Raw genomic sequence first — 24,296 nt, 5'->3', positions numbered from 1 at the left:
GTCACAATTTAAAATATCTGTTTTCTATTTTATTTGAAATGAAAATATTTTGTAACATTATTAATGGCTTTAATGCCACTTTTGGTCAATTTAACGTGTCTGTACTAAAAAGTATTCATTTCTTATATATTTATATATACACTGCCGCTCAAAAGTTTGGGATCAGTAAGATTTTTAATGTTTTTTGAAGAAGTTTCTTCTGCTCATCAAGGCTGTATCTATTTGATCAAAAATATAGATTTTTTTTAAATTATTTAAAAATCATTTTGTGAAATATTATTGCAATTAAAAATAGCAGTTTTCTATTTTAATATACTTTAAAATATAATTTATTTCTGTGATGCAGCCCTGAATTTTCAGCATCATTACTCCAGTTTTCAGTGTCACATGATCCTTCAGAAATCATTCTAATATTCTGATTTATAATCAATGTTGAAACCGTTGTGCTGCTTCATTTTGTTTTTGGGACCTGTGATACGTTTTGATACAAAAAGTTAAAAAGAACAGCATTTATTAAAAAAAATAATTTTGTGTTACAATATACAATGCTATTCAAAAGTTTGGGTCAGTACATTTTTTTCGGTAACACTTTACAATAAGGTTCATTGGGTCACTTTAGTTAACTACATTAGTTAACATGAACTAAGAATGAACAATTTCTAATGTTAATTTCAGCATTTACTAATGCATTATTAAAATCACAAGTTGTGCTTGTTAACATAGTTAATGCACTGTGAACTAACATTAACAAACAATGAACAACTATTTTTATTAACTAACATTAACAAAGATTAATAAAGCGTGTAATAAATGTATTGTTCATTGTTTGTTCATATTAGTCAATACATTAACTAATGTTAACAAATGACATTGTAAAGTGTTACCATTTTTTTTCTTTCTTTAAAAAAAAAGTTATACTTTTATTCAGGAGGGATGTGTTAAATTAATAAAAAAGTCTTAGTAAAGACTTACACTGTTAGAAAAGATTTATATTTTGAATATTCAATTTCTGTTCATCAAAGAAAAAAAGTATCACGTTCCCAAAAACAATGTGAAGCAGCACAATAGTTTCAGATCTCATAATAAATCAGCATATTACAATGGTTTCTGAAGGATCATGTGACACTGAAGACTGGAGTAATGATGCTGAAAATTCAGTGCTGCATCAGAAATAAATTCTATTTTAAACCAATATTAGAAATGGCAATAAGATTTAACAATATTACAGTTTTTTCTATATTTTTGATCGAATAAATACAGCCTTGATGAGCAGAAGAGACACCCTTAAAAAACATTAAAAATCTTACTGATCCCAAACTTTTGAGCGGCAGTGTATATATACAGAAAAGAGCAGTCAGTAAAATATAAAAAATGTCTTCTGTTGTGTTTCCACAAAATAAATAAAGCAATATATGTTTGTAATGACATGAGGAAGAAACTATGATAACACATTTTTGGGTGAACTGTCCCTTTAATTTTTTGAAGGAACAGACTTCATTGTAGCCAATCAATTTCACAGCTAACAGGATCTGTTTGGTTATCTTATGGTTACATCAAAGATTATTCATGAGCATGAACATGTATGAGAACAGAAGAACAGTGCATGCAGGTATGATTCATATGATACATAATATAGCTTGCTGTGAACAGTAAATCCATGGCACTGGTGCAGAGAGCCTTTCTGCTGCAGACACAATCCTCATACATGTTAACCTCTCCCTCTGCGCTTATTGGCTGTGTAATAGTTTGTTGATACATAGAGCGCTTGTCTCTTGGGGTCAGGCTGGAGCAAAACGTATAATAATAATAAATAATAAATCATAAATAAATGAAAATCATCCGCCACAAACGGCCTATTACTGAATATTTTACAGGGCACATAGACATTTGTTCTCAAGGGAGCTGACAGAGCACATAGTGGGCCTTGAAAAAAGGAAGTTTACTTAAATTATTTTGCAGTAGGCTGATAATTCCTGTAATGGAATTGACTGTACTGGCGTGCCAAATCATTCATAAATGCATAATGAACCACGAAAATTAAAGATGAGCTTTGCTGGCAGGGAATCGAAAGGGATTTCGAACACATTCCCTTCCGTCGTATTTTTAGCACACCTGCCTTGTTGCCAGGCTGATATCAGCTGTGAATGATCGTTCATTATATTCGTCAAGCATGCCCAAACAGCAACGGCCTCTACACCATGAAGCAGGACCACCGGTGGCGGTGTTGAGCGCTCTTGCATACGGCAGAGCCACAGAGAGGCTTTGTAGAGAAGAGAATGGGCGTAGTGGAGTGAGGGCGTCTCGTGTTACAATCTACACGATCTCAGTGGTACGACACAAGAGCAAGCTGCTTTGTCGGTGTCCGAGGTCTGAGCTGTTTGTTCCCCGGCCGAATGTCACTACGCTCATCACAATAAAGCTATCTGATCACATTCTGGGCTCTTATGAAGAGCAGCCAAGTGTGCAGAGTACCGCCGAATGACTGCGACAGACACAAAGCGGTGTCCAGGGTGGCACATGCTACTATTTCATTTTCTTTGTTTAACTAAAAGACTACTAAAAGAACTAAAAGAAGCGTTTATTTTAGCCTCAAACTCAAGGATGCGATGCATCTAGTGTTCCGCATCATGCTTCATCTCGTCTATTTCCAGCCTCTTACGAACACACACACTCGCGTCACGTTCATTTTCGTTTGACAGCACTAAAATATATAGATATAACATAATTATACAAATTTGTCTAATATAAACTTGTACACAAGTTTAGAAAAATTTAGAAAAAAATAACATGTACTTAATCGCAAGCTTGTTAATTATTCCTGAATAATTCTCCCTCCAGGCTGAACTCAAAAGTTGGCAGCCCTGTTTGAAGTGAGTTGAAGTTATGAGCAACATTTACAAAATTCACTGTAGCCTACAAGTTAAAGTTAGATCTTTTGCTCCAAACCACTGGTTAATGAGATGATAGAAATAAGAAAAATAAGACTAACCAATAGTCTTATTTCAATACATTAACATTTGAAGTTACGGTATGTTTTTGGGGGGTAATGTGAATTAATCAGCAATCATAGGATTTCATGCTTTTTTATGCCAGTTTGGAGGTATACACTGGTTTTCTGCCACGGTCTACACCCCCCCCCCCATGTATAAAACTCTAGCTCCGCTATGGACACTATGCATCATTATTCCTTCTGAGCATGCTGAGGCTCCAGCAAGAAAACCTTCCATCGTTTGTCAGTGTGCATCCTTGGCGAGATGTCTTTAAAAGTGCAAACTCTCATTCTTGAAGGGGAAAAGCTCTTCCCATCTTGATAGGGCATGGGAAGAGCATCTTGATAGTCTATAGATGGCAGAGTGAGTTCCACTGATATTCTGCTGGTTCTGTGAAGACCAGGGAAGTCACTCAGGCAGTCGAAAATCTACAGACGGAGCCAATAAGCCCAGGTGGCAACCAATTCCTGCTCAAATTAGACAACTAAGCCGAACTGAGACAGAGAGAACATGCCTGACGTGTGCTGATTGGGCTGTACATAGAAAGCGCAAACTACAGAGCACAAATGGAAGTGGGGAAAACAACATCTCTGGTAAATATTTAACAAACGCCATGCTCCCGCTAATTCCCTGCTGGAAGTCTTGGCTGACTATTTAACAGACGATTTTCTCTGTACTTCGCAACAGAGCGAGAAAGAGTGCGCTACGGAGGAGCCTGATTTACGCGAGCCTGGAGACGCCGCTACTTCTGGCTCCATTAGGCATCTCCACAAAGCAAGCAGGACTGAATCTGTCAGATGTGAAATGTTCGTTTAATTTTGTAATATGCGCCCTTGAATGAATAAAACCGCTGCTATTCTGAGGCGCTGCTCCGATGCTCTCAGCATGGCTCCAGCGACTAAAGAACAGGCTTATTTCATTTATATATATTTTGCACATTCTAGCTGGAATTTTCACTAGTTTTAGTTCAATTTCACAACAACATTTCCATAGTGCTTGTGAACAATAAAATGTGCTGTAAACAATTGCAGCTACTATCATTCTGGCATATCTGGCACAGTTATGATTCAGAGCCATGGACCAAATCCACTCAAATCTTGTGTCAGATGGAGAACAAGTACTGGCTGGTTTTGCTAAAGTTTGCAAAGTTCATGGCAGAACATTTTTGGAATATATTCAAGAGATTTGTTTGAGGCCATTTGGATCAACTAAACAAGACTCTAATTTAATTTGTGTTGTCTTCATAATGCTTCACAGAGACATTATTTTCAGTAACAAAGTTTGGTTAAGTTCAGTAAAGTTTGGGGTCAGTAATGTTTTTGAAAGTCTCTTATGTTCACAAAGCCTGCATTTATTTGATAAAAATACAGTAAAAACAGTAATGTTGTGAAATATTATTACAATTTATTATAACTGTTTTCTATTTGAATATATTATGATCCTTTAGAAATCCCACTAATATGCTTATATGCTGCTCAAGAAACATTTATTATTATCAATGTTGAAAACAGTTGTGCTGCTTAGTATTTTGTGGAAATTGTAATGCATTTTTCAGTATCTTTTGAACAGCAGTGGATCTGCTCCAAGTGAACATCAAGTGAACTAAACTGAACTATGATGGTTATTTCCATAACAATCAGATGTATTTTTCCTGTCAAACTGAGTGATTCTTTCAGACAGAATGAACTAATCAGAATTAAATCACACCATCCAGCATAATGTAAAATCTAAAAATTAAAGCTTTTTTTCTTATATATATATATATATATATATATATTTAAAGTTACAGCATATATTTCTGTCCTCTCTATCACTGGTTCAGACATAAAATCTGCAAGTTAGATGCAGAATTGTTTTTATTTTACGTCCGTAGCACATCTTTAATGACTGTAATGACTAATGAATCATTTTTTCCCAAGTTTTTTATTCCATCAGCTGGCCATTTGAAGTTGGCCATTTCACCCACAGGGGCACAAATGACACCGCACCTCATCTGCTGTGTTAATATAATTACAACCATCATACTGAGGCCTTCTCTAAGACACTCTTTTTTTCAATAGCACCATTAAGGCTGCTAATTTATTTCTCACTGTCCTTTTCAGCTTTGAAAGCCATCATTTATAAAATCATCAGCTGTGGAATTGTGCCATTTATGACAACCAATCATTGTGAGGCTCTGCCAGTGATAATGGAGGAATCAATTAGCTCGCTCGGAAAAACAAAACCGAAAGAACAATTTTACACATTTATAATGCCGGTGTGCTTTGAAGCGCTGTCATTGAACTGGTTTTTACAGAGGTGCAAATAAACCTGCACAAGCTGTCTCAGCGCATCAAGTCATCTCTCATTTGAATACCAAAGGGAATACACGCTAAGATTGAAGATGAAGGAGGAACCTGATGAAATTCGGATTTTACATTAAGAAGTGAGAAGAAACTGAAGAGGGAGGGGGGTGACGGAGAAAACAGACAGTGAGAAAGTGGAGATGGTTAAGGACACAAACACAACTAAATATCTAGAGGTGGCCATACTCGTTCTGGCTGGGTGCGGACGGTGCGCTGGAGGAGTCACTGGAGGGCTTGGCCAGCGCATCCTTGGCAAGGTCACTATCTGTGGTCTGGTGGGCTCCTCCCTGTACCTGAGAGTCCTTACTTTGGGGGGGATTGGCCAGCTCAGCCGGGCTCTGGCCATCGGCTTTGGCCAAATCTGCAGGGGTTGAATCAGATGGCTGGGGGACATCTAAGGACTTTGAGGTCTGGCTGGAGGGTGTATCGCTCAGGTCCACCAGAGGGGCCACAGCTGCAGGAGCAGCTTGTGGGGAGGTGGGAGAGGTGACGCTAGGTTTGGGGGTGCTGAATTGGGGGGTAACTTTAGGGGCCGTTTTAGGGTCGGCCGCAGGGGCGGTGCTTGAGGTAAGGGTGGTGCTATCGCTAGCAGGACTTTCAGTGCCGGGGTCTGAGTTAGTGGTTACAGAGGGAAGCAAGTCCACTACGGTTGCTGTGGTGTCAGCAGCGTGCCTGTGAGGACAGCGGGAAGAGAGAGAGAGAGAGAGAGAGAGAGAGAGAGGAGAGATGGGGGGGGGGGGGGAGATCCACACAAAGAAAAAGGAGGGGGAGGGAGGGAAGGCCAACGCAAAACATACACATACATCAGTAAGTCCAACATGCATTTCAAAATAAAACATACCATGTTAGATAATCACAAAAAGTGAGGGGTGTGTGGTATCTACAACATTAAGCTACAACAGAGAGACTGAAACACAGGTAGATGTTAATAACCTGAAGAAAAGACCAGACTTTTGTGTTTTGGACTGTGTGTGTATGTGTGTGTTTAGGGACTCACTCAGGGCCGGTCAGAGGGGTGGTCTCATTGGGTTCGGTGGGTCCTCCTCCTTCATGATTTGGTATGTGTTCCTCCTCAGTCCTTACCTCCACAATGGGCTCCTTAGATTCATCCTTACTGTAAAAAATGACACACCAGAGTTACAGAGATTAACAAAAATCACAAAGGGTGTGGATTTATGGCTTGCAAACATGTAGTGAACATTGTTGGTTAACATAGATCAGGATTTGTTCAAATTAGCAGCACTGATTAAAATTCGTTGATGATTATAAACAAATTTGTCTTGCACCATATGGCATACTTTTCTGGCAATAGCGTGTTTATATTCATTTATAGCTGTCATGGTATTAAAGTAAGAAATGTGAGGGAAAATTAGCTTTTTTTGAAAAACATATGGTGCTAAAAAAGCTATTGTCAGATTTATTTAAAATTTATAATCTTTGTAAAATGTAAGGTAACAGGAAAATGTACATTTATTTAATTCTAAGATATATATTCTGACACCATATTTTTATATTTATTGGCAGTTCAATTCAAGAAAAAAGGTAACACTTTAGTATAGAGATCAATTCTCATGATTAACTAGTTGCTTATTAACATGCCTATTATTAACATATTAGCTGTTTATTACTTAAAATGCACATATTCTGCATGTCCATATTTGACAATCCTGCCCAACATCTAAACTACCTTATTAACTATTAATAAGCAGTAATTAGGAGTTTATTGAGGCAAAAGCCATTGTTAATGGTTTGTTAATAGCGAGAATTGGACCATAAAATAAAATGTAACAAAAAAAACCCCAAAAACAATATAATACATATTTTGAATATAATGCTAAATAAGGTTAATGTCATATTTATTTAAAATTAATGTAAAAATATTGACATGGAAAGAAAAGAAGAAATTTTTTATAACAACTTTAAGTTTATTTTCTTCAGACATACGATAATAGCTATTTTTAGCACTATATTTTTATATTTATCATATTTGTGAAAACTATATTGTAGAGCCCTTCAGTGCAATAAAATGACATCAAAATATGGATAACTTGCTAATTAAAAAAAGAAAAGGTTTTCTTTGCAAGGCATTTTCAAACAGATGCAACCTTTTCATTCCTAAGCAGCATGCACTTCTCCTGCTCTCCTCTTATCTCAACACTGCCGCCATGAGCCAATATTCACATCATTCTCATTCATAGAGTCAGATGTGTCACAATCAGCCCTGCCTCAAGCCCTCCTGTAGAGCTGATGGGAGCGATAATGATAGGAGAGCTGTGATGGATGCTGTTATCGGACAAGGGAACACACACAGATGATAGGGAAAGGAAAAGACAGGCTCACGTGAAAGCGGCTTTTCCCTCCTCGATATCCTTCCCTTTGGCAGAGGGCCCAGACTTGCCGCAGAAGTTGACGGCAATGCACATGAGAAGCCCACACTTGTTTAGAAAATAGCATGTGACGTCCACGCCGAAGAGGAGCAGGATGAAGACCACGATGAGGATGCCCACGATAGCCCCGGTGCTCAACCCTGAGCTGATTTCTTTGGGAAACAGGAAGAGGAGAAAGTCAAAACAAAATTATGTCACTGCAAACCTTAAAGTGTGAGGCTTTTCCACAATGCCAAAGTGATCTATGCAGTCTAGAAAAGAAATTCAGTCTATTTTGTATGTTGTACTAATTTGAAGTGAGCTGAAAGGATTGGTTTGTTGAAGGCAGTTAGGACTAAAGCCAACACACCCATAGAAACACATAAGGGCGAATTCACTAAACAACTGCACTTTTACATACTGCGTTTTATTCACTAACCACAAGCAATCCAGGAACTAAATGCACTGAATTGCACTGCTTTATATTTAAATTAAAGGGAGAGTTCACCCAAAAATGAATATTCTGTCATCATTTACTCACCTTCATGTTGTTTCAAACCTGTGTGCGACTTACTTTCTTCTGTTTCAACTGTTTTTTTCCCTTCTATACAATAAAAGTAAACAAAGTGCAAAACAACACTGGATCCCATTTACATTCATTCTATGGACAAAAAAAAAAGAGATGTTTATTTTATTTGTTCTTGAATTAAGAAAGTAATACTGGTTTCAAATTACATGAGGGTGAGCAAATGATGAAAGAGTGTTCATTTTTTGGATGAACTGTCCCTTTGAGTCATTATACTGCAATTGGTGAAGTGCTACTCTCTTTGTAAATTAGGAACTGAACCTCACAAAACTTAACGTCAAGCCTTCCAAGAGCGGTTAACAGAATTTTATGTTTGTGTACATTTTCTATTAATCATGGCAGCAGTAATTCATCAAATGATAATCAGGCGATGGAGAAGAGCGTTATAACCGGGCGTACGTCCAAATGCGTGGTGTAGATGAGTCCATTTTACACTTTTTAAAGAGGTGCCTGGATCACAGTGTTAAGACCATGCTGTACAGTTCCAGTAAAGTATGCCAGATTATGGTTGTCTGATATATATCCTTCACAACATGGCAAGATCAGGAGTTACGCAGATTAATTATTTATTTGCATCATCATCAGAATTACTAAAACAACAATTGTGTGCAAATAAACAGTGCAATCAGTTGATTCTTAGTGAATTCACGCCCATAATGTTTAGGTTCACCACACAGATTGCCAAATTGGGATGCCTTTCAAGTGTTATCCACACAGTATTCAACATAGCATCACATACAGCGTCATTCTGAAGCAGGGCATTCATCACTCACATGGAAATGAACCCAGCATGCTTATTCAGAGACATAATTAACTCTCTTTGTACAGAACTTCAGCAGTCTTGCTCAGAACGTTAACTACAAGGCTTGTTCTGTTCGTATTCATGCACGTATTTTAACAGAGAAATTGCACTGGCATGGAACGGTGAAGATAATCTCAATATTCAGCTCTTAGTGCATTCACTTATGGGGTAACTCCTGCATCAGCACACACACACACACACACAACACAAAAAACGGAAGCCATACTGATGAAAGTAAAAGAAAACACCATGTTAAAGGAACAAGGATTAAACGAGACGGAGAAACACAAGCAGAACTGTTTTCAACTCTTGAAAACACAGACTACTTACCAGGAATGACAAGCTACACCATGAAAATGCTAAATAACTACAGGATCTACTGAGATGGATGGACATCGTCTGGATAAGTAAACATAATGCACAATTGAAATGTGATCAAATTATATCAATCTATGCGGAAATATTTGATTCAATTGTGGGAACATGTCTTTTTCAAGTGGTCCTTGTAAAACCATGTGGATGACCAAAGTGCATTTGGACTAACAAAGGGACATCCCATGTAGCTAAAAGTAAATACAACATATTTTAGAAAAATTCTGATTTAAAGGTGCTGTATGTAAGTTTTTGACTCTACTAAAGCATAAAAATACCATAATATGTTTGCAGATATTTAAGAAACATGCTAAGTTAACATACTTGTTTATCTGAAAAACAATGCTACAGAGAAATCAGTTATTCTCCTTTGAAAATGTGCATTACGGGCTGGAATGTTGGTCTCAGTTTTGGTTTGTGAAACCAGCCCACTGCCAGTTTACCCAATTGCATTTCGGCACCCCGGGTCGCCAGTTGGCGCAAAACACAGCGTATTTCATGTCATTCATTGTCATGTGCACTCGTTCCTGTTGGTGTCGTTAATCTGGCAACCTGCGTGTGCGTCAAGTCTGAGGAGCAGGGGCTGGGTGAAAAAAACCCTCTCCAATATTTTGAATTTGGACTGCAATACTTAGTTCAACCGCTAGATGTCAATCCTACATACAGCACCTTTAAAATAAAATAAAATTGAGACAGGTAGAAAGCTAATAACGCCTATCTTAAAGCAGTTGTTCTGTAATAGGTCATTTTATTCTTTAAAATTTATTGTTTTCAGCAAAATCATATCATAAGACATCATATTCTGGGTGCATCTGGGTGCACACAGCTTTGATGAAATAAAATGTTGGCTGCAAAAAATTATGCTAACATAGTTTATTGTTAGCATAACACTCAATTGGTAGTTCATTCAAGTATTCTTGTGAGTATACAGCCATAGATTATACTGAGAATTAAGATGAACAAGCTGACTGAATTTGCAATTAGGTTTATATTGAGTTCTAGGCAACGTCACATGAAGCGTCTCTAATGAAACGTCCTTCTAAATCATTGATGGAGCCACATAAAGACCTAAAACACATCTACATGTATCAAGGAGATCATGAATTATGGATGCACTCAACAGAGACCTGGAGGAAAAATGCATTAGACAAACCCTTTCTAAGAAAAAAACAAAAACTCATCTCAACCTGCAGCTCCACATAAGTCTTACTGCTCTAAGAATACTGTGCTCAAGACTTGCAATAGACCTACAATAATCCAAAATGTATTATGAATTTAAACCAAGAAACCTGTATGATAGGTAATCTGGTGCTGTGGACTTTGTGATGAAATCTAGCCATCGTAGCAGTCAACACACTCCGTGGATGTGTATAAGAGTCAGGGTAACGGGAGGTAGAGCTGACAGATTTAATCTAGCGGCCAGCCAGGAGAGGGCCGAGAGCGCTTCTCCTAGCTCGGGGCGCAGAGTGGGCCGCACTTGTTTTCCTGAGCTTCAGCCTGCATTTTAACAAGTACGATAAATCACGGCACACATCTGAGCACAAAGGCTGTCTCGCTGAGCTCCTTCACTGGCCAAAAACACCCTGCTCTGCTGACTCAGCAGCGTGCTTGAAAGGTCTTTCAGACACTCGAGCTGTCTCCACATATTACAAACCTTATCATGTTCTGAATACTGAAAATTGGTGTGAAAAAAACTGACAATGTGGTGCATGTTATATTTGAGTGTTAGGTTGAAACAAGGCAGTCTGGAATACATGGACAGAGTTAGCTGTTAGCATTCCCATGGCAATGCACCTGGAACACCTGTATGCTACTGTCTTTGTTCATCATAGGTATTCAGTTCTGAACATACTTTTCAAGCCAATTACTTGAGCTGTAAATGTCATATGACTTGTAACAGAATGTATATTTAGAGTGCTGCAGCAGTGATGTCAAAACTCAGATGACTAATTTGCTATGGGCTACATAGAGAAAGTTTTTTCAATTTATGAGTAAAACAAGGTTCGCGGTAAATGTAAATTGACAACATTTATTTATTTTTTAAATCATGTTGTACAACAAATCATCCAAGTATTGTCAAGTTATGTTTACCACAGGAAAAAAACTCTTGTTGAATTAGTCTTCCGAGTTTTGTTGTTATAGCTGTAGTACTCTATATAATAGAAATACTAGCAAATTAATTTGTGGTTAATTTTGCATGGCCATCAATGGAAAAGCAGGTTTTGAGTCCTCAGAATGTAGTTATGGAAGGGGCTAGCAGCTAGCTAATGCTAACTAGTCAAACTTTAACCGCTGTATTGAATATTACATATTTTGTATTAAATAAAGCTACTGCAGGATCGAAAATCAAACTGCAGGTGTTATAACAATTTGTAAATTTGTAAAAATCTACAACAGATCACCAGAATACTTTTTAAATGCTCTAGAGGCATCTGCTGAATGCGACTTTTCGCTAACAGCCCATTTTAACCTTCACGGCATGGTCATTACAAATGTTCAGTCTGTTCTGAAGACTCTCAGGTTATTGAGACACCTCCAGACTTGGCACTTGCCTCCATCTCCAGTCACTCTCAGTGATAAGTGTGAACAAGTGGCACTTCTGCCGGTGCCAAGTTTGGATTCTCAAGTCATTTTGCCTCTGGTTCTGCTAGTATGAATGAAGCTGATGATCCATCCGGAGTGGCATTAAACATCCCAGACGGACCAAACTAGGTGCTGCTTTTATGATGAAATGTCACATAGCACAACACACAATGATTAAGGACAGAGACGCACCTTTATATGAATGATGAGCCCCACAAACTGATTGGCACATGCGTTTCCAAGAGTCAAAACTCTAGGGCGCATCACTTTATTACCATGAGAATCCATTCCAAAATGGGAAACAAATGCTACTCCATTTTATTGAACAAACGACCCCCATTCCCTCCCCCATTTATTTCCATAACCCTGCCATTTATATGAGCTTTTATACTGTAAGACACTTAATTACATTAGTTGCACTTTACGCGACACCCTCCCAGGAAATGCCTGCATAGGTCTTGCATAATAATGACACTCGTATCTCCGTTCTCGATGGCATACGGCAGCCTCGGACATGTAAACTGACCACAATCTTCTTTAATACGGACAGCCGGCTGGAGGTCAGTCGACGTCCATACTTGTATCCGTCCATCGCTAATGTTCAAAATTGATTTATATGGTTACAACGGAGGCGGTGCCATACACACAAGAACACTTGTGGGTTTCGCATTAAAATTCAGTCTGGGGGGTGTTTATGTTAAATCCTGTCTAAGCAAGAAAAAACAGCCTTAAGGAATTTAGCATTTCAGAGTAGAGATGGTCAATCAGAAGTACTGCAGAACACTCCTGCCTTTTAAAAGTAAAAGGCTCCATGGGTCCCTCAAAACCGACATTGAGCACCATGTAATCATGGGACAAACATGAAACGGCCACGCATTTCAGTCCAATGCAATTCGCTGCCATGAGATTTTGACTCAAATCCATGTTGCGTTTGTTAAAAACACAAAATAAACAAAAAAATCCATCTAGCTTACCGTATTTTCTTAAAACCTACAATGATAACAGCATGACACCATACTGGTACGTGTATACAAAAAATGTATTACAGAACATAATTAAATTACACTGTTGAAACTTGTTGACACTTATTGATGTGAATGAGTTTAACAGCATAGCATTAGTTTTGAATGGTCTTTTCAAGTAAGAAGCAGAGAAAAGAAAATGTAAATAAAAGTCCATTACAGAAAGTATAGATTTTCGGAATCGTCTAAAATTATGTACATTTTGTCACAAAAACACGTTTTCCAACTTGGTGCCTAACCCTTCCAAATTAGTTAATATCTTAATAATAATAATAATAACAACAACAAAAGAATAAGAAACATAAAATTAATGAAGGTAATGAAAATAAGGACTTTTTATCTCCTAAATGGGCCCTAGAATAATTATATTGATATTAATATCAAGAGACTATGCTTCTTGATAGGGAAAGATTTTCTACAACACTCCCAAAAAGTCCATGGTTTGAAAAACATCTTTTCAAACACATCAACGTTGCCTTGCTTAAACATAAAATGAATAAGAAACTAAAAATGACAAGAAACAAAAAAGAAAACAGAATGATACAAGCACCGAACACTCTGCTTAATTCCAATACATGTAACTGATATTCTTTTTTGTTTGTTGGTTTGTTTGTTTAGCCTGCGAGAGGATCAGAAAGGCGTAGAAAACTGAAGGGTGTGGTTGAAGAGTGGATGGGGCTCCTCTCCTCTGGCGAGCCCCAGTTTATGAGAGCACTAGCACAGTCAGCATGGATAACATGAGAGTGACGAGAGCATACGTCACAGAGGAGCAGCCAAGGGTTGCTGAGACCACACATCCCACATCACCACACCAAAAAAAGACACCCGAAGACCACAGGGACAGTGCACAGAAAAAAAAATAAAATAGAGGCAAAATGGGGAAAAAACAAAGTTTTGAGTGCATGTTTGAAAATGCGATGATCCGGTGATGTCCGATTTTACACATGGAGACAGAAAAAGGGAAAGAGGGAGGGAAGGAAAAAACAGGGAAAGAAATTGGGAGAAAGGGAGAGAGAAAAGAGAGAGAGAGAGAGACAGTGAATAGGTCAAATACAGAAAATTAAGTTTAAAAGGTTAATCAAGATTAGAAAAGAATATCAAAGGAAAGTTCAAGCAAGTTAGTAAAAACCAAAGTAAGAAGGTGGTAGCATGTTAAAAGCACAGCAATGACAGCAAGTCGAGAATGAAAGAACAACGACAGTCAAATAATGGGAAATATGGAATGATAAGGGACACAAAGACATGTACAATCAAGAAACACAGATCAGGCAACTTTCCTGGTATTTGACATTGCGTATATATACTTTGCAGGCAATTTTGATAAATCTTACATATCCCCCCGTTCTTTAAAGGTGAAGTGTGCAATTTCCTCTCAACTAGCATCTCCAAACTGTAATGCAACATTAATAACAAAAAGTGTAATTGAACTGCAATGGCTCTGTCAAATAGATAGTCCCATCCCAAAGCCAACGGTCATTAATAGCATCACAGAGACAGTGTTTACACTTTTTGGAGAAATTCATCTACAAGTGGCTTATTTATAATGGTCTCTACTGTGCAGAGATAGAGAAGATATTTTAAAATGAAATATTGTTCAATAAAAAATACACACTTCAACTTTAAACAAGTGCTTCCAGAAAATTGCATTTAAATTAATTATAATTCATTCAGATCAAGAAAAACACTCTAAAGGAAATTAGGAAACAAACAGGCTTTCATCTTTCTATGTCGCAAACACCAGGGAAATGTTGCCCAGTCAGAAGACAAGGCGAAACAAACAGGTTATGATGCAATACGGTGTAATAATGAGCTGGATGACTGAATGAGTTTTCCGATGTTACTTAAATTGCACAAACGTTAACGGGCATTGTATTAGAACAGCTTTTATTCCATGTCAACTGTAGCCGGGGAGATTTGGATTACAGGAAGTAGAGCTTTAGCATTTGTCACGCGGCCAGGGTTGAGCTCAACCCGTTACCCGTACCACGCACGAAAATCCACTGACTCCCTATTTTAATTCCTGCCAAACTCGCGACGTGTTGACCATCTGCAAGCTGAAGGAATATGTCTTGTGATAATAATAGTGTCCAGACAGTTTTAAGGGTTTCTAACCCATCTCCCACATGCTGGTCCGAATATGAGACTCTAGAGAAGCGTGAATCGCTGTCTGAGCAGCTGTTTTTGGACCATCGTTTCTAACAGCAGCTGCTCCAGCTGATGCAATGCAGATGTTGGGCTAAAAATAAAGCCGCTTTTTTGAACTCCCACATGTTACACATTGAGGTTAACAACTCTGCAATGTGTAAGTGTGGAGAGATGGGAAAAGGGACAAAGGAAGGCTTTTCTATCCATCTGAACCTGTCTTGCACAAGTGCTCCGAGATCCAAAGCTCCCACTGCTATATGGCTGCTTCCCACTAAGCGGATGAGAAAAAGCAGGTCTCTTGGCCATGCACTGGCAGATGCCTGTTAGGTCCTCAGTAAAGCATTAAACCATTAATCCTGTTGAGGCGTCATCATGCAAAACCAGAGGATGCATCCCCACTGAGAGCGGGCAGATAGTCAGCCCAATTCAATCGGTCTACAGCAATGAGCCTGAACTGAGCCTCAGTTCAGCCTCAAGAAAGAGACCGAGGAAATAGAGAGAGGGATGATCTAAGGGCCAATTTTTATCAGTGGGGAAGCAGCTCGCAAGAAAACAAAAACACAGCACTGCCAATGGAGCACAGACCAAACGAGCCCGTGTTGGAGGGGGTGGATGGTTTAACGGACCTGCTGTGGCTTTTTGCCTCCCGAGTGCCAAATAGAAAATCTCATCTCCGCTGATATCATCTGCAATCGCTCCGAGATGAGCAATAAAGCCGGCTGCAAGAGTCAGGGGGAGGTTGCTGGAGGGGTCAGGGCTCTGGAGAGGAGCTGAACGTCTCCAGGCCTCACCCTTGGCCACCTCTCATAGACATTTATCACTCTGCACTCTTATTGCTCTTAGATTGTGTCAAATCACTCTCTAGAGGGAGGCCAGGCCACAACCTGAATTGACACAAGGGTGGCCGGTGTAATCCACAACAAGACCTGCTAGTAGGATGGGGTTAACGGGGGTTGGGTTGAGGCGGTTGGGCTGTTGGCTGCGGTGGCTAGCAGTGGCTGTGCTTCAGGGTTAGGGGGTGGGCCGTACCTGGGATGGCGGTGGGTTCTGGCAAGGTCCTGAAGGAGAGTTTGCCGGGTTCAGATCGTCCTCGCTGGTTTTCGGCAATGACGTTGACCTCATACTCTGTGTTCCAGTCCAGACCTCGCAGAACAACGTACTCGCTGCCGTTGGGCAGGCGGATCTCTGGCTTCCATTCCTGCCGATTCTTCTACGGACACATGTAGACACTCTTTAAGCAAGGATGGTATATAAGGGTCAAAAACACAATGCTCATTTTCATGTTTTTATGTATAGTTTTAATGTATTATGTATTTATTTATTCTAATTTATTCAAAAATACAAAAAAATACAATTCTCATTGAATCGACACCTCTTCTATGGATTATGTTTTTATTTTCAAAAATAAAACTTAATTTGATATTTTTTGAGAAAATGATAGAATTCTCCAGATTTCATAATAAAGATAAATATAAAAATATTTCAATAATATTTCAATAATTCGCACCAGCGCAACCTGTCTTTTGACATTAAAATAGTACTGTCAGGATATACTAAAGCATATACTATAAAACAGTTATTTTTGCACCTGACCTGCATTTGCATTTGAATATGCATTTGTAGGAGTTTCCCTTTCAGCAAAATTTATGCGAGGAGAGTATTCAAATGAATCACACAATTTACTAACGTTTAACATGATATATATATATATATATATATATATGGTATATATTTACTGGTATGCCATTATTTAATGCCCCAAAAAAGCATGTCTTAAACTATTTTGCGCCTGTGTCGTAAGTAGATCACCCTCACCTGATGAGCATCGGCTCTGCTTATTTGCGACTACGCTACTTTGCGCTGCACGTGGTATATTGGTTGGTTGATATGTAAACGAGATGTTGCATCTGTGTTCTTTAATTTGCGCATTGTCAGTAAATCACCCTGTTTTGGAATTGCGCTCTCTCACTAATTTGCCCTGTTTAGTAAATCTGGCCCTGTGTCTCTTAAAATATCACATAACTTGACCATTTTATGTCAGACTGGTTCAGGTTATAAAATATCATGTTGTGTCTTTTCCATATATAATTCTGAACTAATTTATGAAAACAAATACACATTTTTTTTGTTAGACATTGTCATTTATTGTATAAACATTTTTCAAAATTAAACACGAACACAAAGAGTCGATTTCTAAGAACACTACACGTGTTTTAAACTAGATTTCTTTCCTTTTATATGTCAATGACCCGTGAACTTCACTACCCCTCCAAAGGCATATAACTCTTGCAACAGCAGTATAAATAATTCAGACCACAGGATGAGTTAAGTATGTTACCTCATGTCCAATCATACTCACAGCTCTGTAGCGCACTAGATAGTGTTTGATGGGAGAGCCCCCATCGTCCTGCTTGATCCAGTGGACCTTCATCTCATTGCCTGTGGACAGTGGTTTAGCCTCCAGTTTAGGAGGATTAGGTTCCCCTGAGGAGAAAACGTCTGTTAGCAGACCTCAGCACAGATTCAAAATGTGCCCTAATACAGTCATATTTCCACAGGTGAACGTCACCTCATCCTTTAACAGCTGATTTGTAATCCACAAGGTATTCTTTTTTTTTCTCTGAATATGAACTTCAGAAATAGGTTAGCTAATTAAACTCATGGCTAATTTTAGCTTATAATTAATTTACAGTGTTGACCCAGCTGGGAGATTTTAAAAGGAAGTTATATAGCAGTGCATGGTCTCTAAACTATGCAAAAAAAAAAAAAAAGGTAAAATGAACGATCAAAGAATGAGATGTAACAGTCAAGTCTAAATTCCTCTGTTCTCGTTTTTGGCTAAACTGTCAAGACATCTCATCGCAGAGGCTTTCTGGCAGTATAATGATGACTTCTGCCTCCCATCCTTCCAAATGTGCAACATTAATGAAAGCGCTTGGCTCTTGCAAAAGTGGAGCTGAGTCGCTTGGGCATGTGGAGGGCTGTAATGAGAGCTGGACCTGTGTTGGTGGCAGTGATGGAGGAAGAGAACGGCGCTGTAATGCAGTCTCTGGGTGAGCTCGTTATCTCGACTTGCCCACTACTTAATGACAGAACTCCCTTAATTATCCTCCATGCTTTGATTGGAGATTCTCAGCCATTACATTTAATAATATCAGCGGGCCAAAGGCGGAGGCATATGCGCATGTGTGGGCGCTTGTTTGGGATGTTAGCTGTCTACCTGTGTCACTAGAGGAGACTGGGAGGAGGCCACAGCGCTCTGCTCCCATTAATCATCATAAATAGCTGCTAGACAAGCACCCCTATTAGGAACTGATGTGACACTGTGTATATACGCCACCAAATATACAAAACATGACAAATGAGATGAATTTCAGGTCATGACAATAGGATATCTGAATGTTTGACCTAAGAAATATAATGAACAAGTTAGATTAGATGTTTGGGTTTCAGTTCTGCTCATAAGATTACATTCTCCTGGCAGAATCCGCAAGATATTTATCATTTTATTTCGCAAAGTTATGTGGATTTAAAAAAAAAAAAAAAAAAAAAAAAATATATATATATTGTTTTTTCCCTATAATATAATATAAGAATAGTACACAACAGGTCAAAGGTTTGGGGTCAGTAAGATTTATTTAGTTATTTATTTTAATTTTTCCAGAGAGAAATTCATTCTTTTAGTCAGCAAGGACATACTGATTTAATCAAGAGTAACAATGCTGTTTGTTTTTTCCCCAAAATGCTATGATTATAATGTTATAAAATAATTTTCAAATGAATGCTGTTCTTTTGAATTTTCTATTCTATTCTATTCTATTAAGTGTCCTGAAAAAATCATGGTTTGTCCAAAAATATTAAGCAGCTGTCAACATTGTTAATAAGAAATGCTTGAAATCAACAAACTAAAACAATTTTGAAAGATCATGTAACTAAATACTGGATTAATGGCTGCTTAAAAAGTATTAAAATAGAAAACTAGTTATTTTAAACAGTGAAAATATTTCACAATTTTACAATATTCTTGATCAACTAAATGTAGCCTTGGTGAACTTAAGCAACGTGTTTCAAAAATCTTACAAACACCAAACTTACAGTAATAATATAATATAATATAATTACTGATAATATAGTCAATGACTTATTGTAAGCTTTTGAGATGACTGTGAAGCTTTTATAGATTCTGCAAAGGGTATGTAAAATATGTAAGCCTGAAACCGTAACCCTGTATATGTATATGTTTGTTATGGTCTCATATCCTGATAAATCTCTTTGTAGTCATCTGTAATTAAGCTTAATTTAAGTTAAAGGCATTTTTGGAAAATTTCAGACCAACAGGCAGTTAGTTTAAGCATGCATGAAAACAGAGGCCTAAGGTGTTTCCTTCGTGATGAATTGAAGCTTGATTAAAGTTTGTAATCGGATGCTGCAATTTAAATGAAGACAAGTTAATTTAAGACAAGCAGTGCAGGAGTGATGGCAGTTAAACAGGTTTTCTGAGATCCAGTCATCAATTCCAGTTAGCTGAAGGATTTCCAGATGCTAAGAAGACAAAGGACAGATTAGGGTTACAGAGAGAAAGAGGGCAAACATGCGCTACCATGCAGAAGGAGGATTAGAAGGGTCATGGTCATGGATTACTGTCCCACTCGATCATGACATAATAACTGCTATCCTAATTTGACATATTTCAGGATGAAAAATGACAAGAGACAGTATCTCATCTCAAACCAAGTGTGTCGTTAAAAATGTTTGGGTAGGAAAAGAGAGAGTAGGAGCGTTTTCTTGAAATATGAGGAAGTGAAGATCTTCCTCTTTTACATTTCCACATGTAAAAACAGCAGACAGGGACAGTGAGCAGGTACATTCGTGAGACAAAGACGTACAATTAGGACATGCATGAGAGGCTTTGAGTATACAGACTGAGACTGAAAGAGAACAGAAGGGTGTGTGAATGTGTTCATGCAATAACAATGTCAGTACTGCTGTTAGTCTTTGTGATATGAACATATTTGGCACATACTGCAACTATAAGACAATTTATCATGTAAAGCACATTTATGATGTGCAAATGAATGAGGGGATTATGATCGATGTTCTTTATACTGATTTGTACGAAAACAAAAAAAAAGATGCGAAAAAGATGCGTCTCTTTTTAACAAATGAGTCTGTGAGATATCATAAACATCTCATTAGTCTTTAAGCAACTCTCTTAAAGCAATAGTTTACCCAAAAAATTACATTTGTTGAAAATGTACTCGCCCAAGATGAAGATGAGTTTGTTTCTTCATCTGAAATGATTTGGAGAAATTTTAGATCACTAGCTCACAATGGATCCTATGCAATGAATGGGTGCCGTCAGAATGAAAGCTGATAAAAAACATCAAAACAACCCACAAGCAATCCACACGACTCTAATTCATAAAGAAATTAAAAGCTGCATGTTTGTAATAAATCCATCAAGATATTTTTAACTTCAAGCTGTCGCGTCCTCTATCCATAATATTGCTTTCTCTGACGGCACCCATTCACTGCAGAGGATCCATTGGTGAGCAAATGAGACTAAATTTATCAAAATCTGTTCTGATGACTAAACAAACTCATCTACATCTCGGATGGCCTGAAGGTGGATAAAATCTTAGCAAATTTTCTTTTTAGGGTGAACTATTCCTTTAAGTTATTTGGACATTGTCTCAAAAAGTTGCATCATTTATTAAAAGTAGAGTTGGAGAGGGAGGGTAGAAATGTCAGTAGAGTAAAATATATATTTAAAATCAATAAGAAGTTCAGCATGCAGAGCACCTAGCAGCATGTGTAGGAGACTAAGCTTTGGGATTACTGTCTAGGCAGAGTGGCTGATGGTTTTCAAAAAGCCAAATAAAGTAGGTGATGTGAGATTTCTAAAGGATGAATGACTCAAAAATGAAATGGCTCATAAATCCTGATGGTACTGGGTGGGTGTTTCCGCTATCTTCCCCTCATTAACTTGTCTGTTCTCACTGTTAATGGGAATCAGACCAAAAGTAAAAAGAAAAGAAAAGAAACAAAACAAAACAAAATGAACAAAAATTACCTTCTGTTCACCAGCGAAGACGACATCATCAGCACCATGCAAGAGTCATATGACAAAGTCACATGATACGCACGCACATGATTGGTGGAAAGGAAAGTGGAAGGGGGGAGGGGGGGTCACATGGAAAATACAAAACATTGAAAAAAATTATACAAACATGGAACGTGTTAAGACCAAAAAGTACAAACAGAACCACAAACAACAAAAAGAAAACAAATTATAAACATAAATACTTCTCTGTAACATTAGATACAGTGTGTATAGATTCATAAAGCAATTCCTGGACAGGTTTGTTTTTATTTTTGAAACACAAATAAAAATCAACGCACTTACAAAACAGTCGTCCCTATATCAGCTCTCATGAAGCCCATTTAAACTATGCAGGGTAAGAATAGGGTCCAAATTGCTTTATGAATCCACTTCACCAGCAGTATTTCCTCTGACTGCGAGTGCTACTTTCGATAAGAGGATTCAAATACTGCTCTCTTGCACTGTACATTGAATTATAAATGTTTGTGCAGATTGAATAGCATCAATAGGGCTGTAAAATCAACTGAAACAGAGCAGGCCATCCAAAGGCAGAGGAAACTCAGTGAGGTTGACCGTACAGATAGAAACCTGTCTCATCTACTGGACATGAAGCTGGACGCTACATAACAGGCAAATGAGAAGCATTAAGGCAGAGACTGCCCATGTGTACAAAGTCCCAAGACAATACTTTGAAATGTTGATCTAGGATTATTCATCAGGATGGAAAACAAAAACTGATTCTAGATCAGCACTTTCAGCCTGAGATGTTTACATATATGAGCCCAAGACTGTAGCTGAGAAGGGTGGAGGAGGATAAAGACGAGGAGCAGCGTTTTCCATCACAACTAAAGGTCTGCAGTCTACAAGTCAAATACTAAGGGCCAAATTTACTAAACAGGGCAAATTGGCGTTAGAGCGCAAAAGACGGTTTGAGCTGGCACAAGCTGTTAGTAAATCTGGCCCTAGATGTGATGCCAGATGTACACCTTCAGATACTTACATGTAAAAATGCATAAATTGGTTGGCGCCAGCCTTGTTGCGAGTATCATTCCGACATACAGCGCCGATGTGCTACGGGTGTCCTGAGTTTGAATCCCGACTTGAGAACCTTTCCCTATCCTGCCCCCCTCTCTCTCTTCTACTTCGCTTCCTGTCAGTTCTGATCTGTCCTATCGTAATAAAGGGCGAAAATGCCAAAAAAAAAAAAGCATAAATTGAAGCCTCATGGAAGCTGCACTGTATCAAAGCATCTGCTAAAACAGGTTTCCATACTATGAGGAAAAAAAACATACACTATTTATTTTAACAATAAAAATGAACTAAATGTGCTTAAAGTTCTCTGAAGTGAAATAACATCAAAATGTTCATCCTCCTTGCAATACACTTACTTTCAAGAATCATATAGTTTTCTAAAGAGTTCCTAAAGACCTTCTGGCTAAATAAGTTTGCAATCTGAGATAGATAACTGTACTAAGTAAAAAGAACAAATAGGCACATTCCACATACAAATAAGCACTAACATTCACATTCACTTTGAAGCCATTTGAAATGAGTGTCTGTAAACCACCAGGGTTCCTTATAAACTGTAGCTGTCAAGCAATTTAGAAAGTCTAAAATCTTCATGCTGATTATGACCCATTATCATACAAAAGAATAGATCTTTTGTTTGCTTATCTACTCATACAACCCTAAAAACCTAAGCTTTAAAAAAACACTATTATATTTTAATTTCTTTGGTATCCGAGGAAGTTTTAGTTTGGCGCAATCTTAAACCTGCCAGTCAATGTCAAGTAAGCAGACAATAGTCAAACAACTGCCTACTTCTAAGATAAAGACCCTGTCATTTCTCTAACTGAATGAGACAGAATAGCTGTCTCCCGAAAGGAACTGTCTTTCAATAGAAAACCTTTTCAGACCCTCCCAATTTGCGGTCTGTTTGTCGAGAGATCAGGTGTAATCCGTGCTGTCATGGTAACTCTATTTTCAGACTAACGCTTGGTGGCGTCTCTCACAGGGAGATAAGCGAGAGAGCGTGTTTTAGTGTTTAGGATCAAAATTTATTTGTTTAGAAACAGACAAAACACACACCTTCATAAGACGTCTCTTGTTAATTTGGTGATTGTACAAGTTTGTAGATTTGAACCATGAGCCCTTGTGCACTTAAACACAGGTTGTTCTATGATGATGGCTCCTGTACTGCAATTCTCTTCGGATAAAAGCATCTGTGCTTGCATCTCTGAGGGATGTCATGCACTCCTAAGAATGCTAATGTTGACAATTTTGCTTAATGTTGTGAAGACAGCTCCATTAGTTTCCACATTCGTGACAGTACGCAACACGTCTCATTAATATCTCAGAGTGCACAATAGGAGAACTGCAAGTGTCATGCTGCTTCTACAACTTTCTGCACATCCAATGGCATAAAAACTCAGCACACATCATGAGTTCATAAACCATTAGCACAAAAAAGCATGTCATATTCCTGTATGTCTACCATGCAGTGTCATGTTAGACAGGTGAGCTGGTCTACAAGCGGATGTTAGTGATGGTTCTCTACGAAGGCTTGATGCCAGTTTCTCACTAACATCTACACGGTCTCTCTTCTCTATCACAGATGTGTGTTTTCGGTCTACTGCGAACGTGTTGACTTCAGAACAATGGTCTAGGTGAGGCGAACAAACGTGTAGCAGGCGGATAAAGAGTGGCAAACGACACTGCACACAGTCGGCATACTCACTAAGGTCGGCAGTGGTTGGAGGAATGGAAGCTGGAGTCTCTGAAGACACTGGAAGATGGTGAGAACATAGTGAGATGTGCTTCCAATGTGCCATACTGATTGTAGAGCCACTGCTGCAACAGTTTCATAGCAACTAACTAATGTATATCACACTGCAACAACATTCAACCAGTCCAGGCAGAAGTGCATGCGACCCAAATGAAAAGTATCTCAGTATAGAGACACAGACATATACTATATGGCCA

At 38.3% G+C, this 24,296-nt stretch overlaps 1 protein-coding gene across 6 annotated transcripts in view; it reads right to left on the bottom strand.

The window, feature by feature from the left end:
• The window catches only part of LOC306855832 (neural cell adhesion molecule 1-like), a gene marked incomplete at its 5' end in the record, with an annotated part of 280,165 nt that overhangs the window by 1,966 nt on the left and 253,903 nt on the right, over positions 1-24,296 (bottom strand). For 2 of the 6 annotated variants that reach the window (XM_079394734.1, XM_079394733.1), the window contains 5 exons: positions 5,522-6,007; positions 6,333-6,449; positions 7,676-7,874; positions 16,241-16,421; positions 17,571-17,695. In XM_079394734.1, coding sequence (XP_079250860.1) covers positions 5,522-6,007; positions 6,333-6,449; positions 7,676-7,874; positions 16,241-16,421; positions 17,571-17,695 — 1,108 coding nt within the window. Of the gene's footprint in view, positions 1-5,521; positions 6,008-6,332; positions 6,450-7,675; positions 7,875-12,271; positions 13,850-16,240; positions 16,422-17,570; positions 17,696-24,051; positions 24,100-24,296 lie in introns of those variants that run through there. The other 4 variants (XM_079394736.1, XM_079394735.1, XM_079394732.1 and 1 more) reach the window with 3 other exon arrangements.

Source organism: Barbus barbus, assembly GCF_936440315.1.
Source record: "Barbus barbus genome assembly, chromosome: 36".
Taxonomy (NCBI): Eukaryota; Metazoa; Chordata; class Actinopteri; order Cypriniformes; family Cyprinidae; genus Barbus; species Barbus barbus.
The sequence above is the reverse complement of the archived record's forward strand: the minus strand, read 5'-3'. Positions and strand labels throughout refer to the sequence as shown.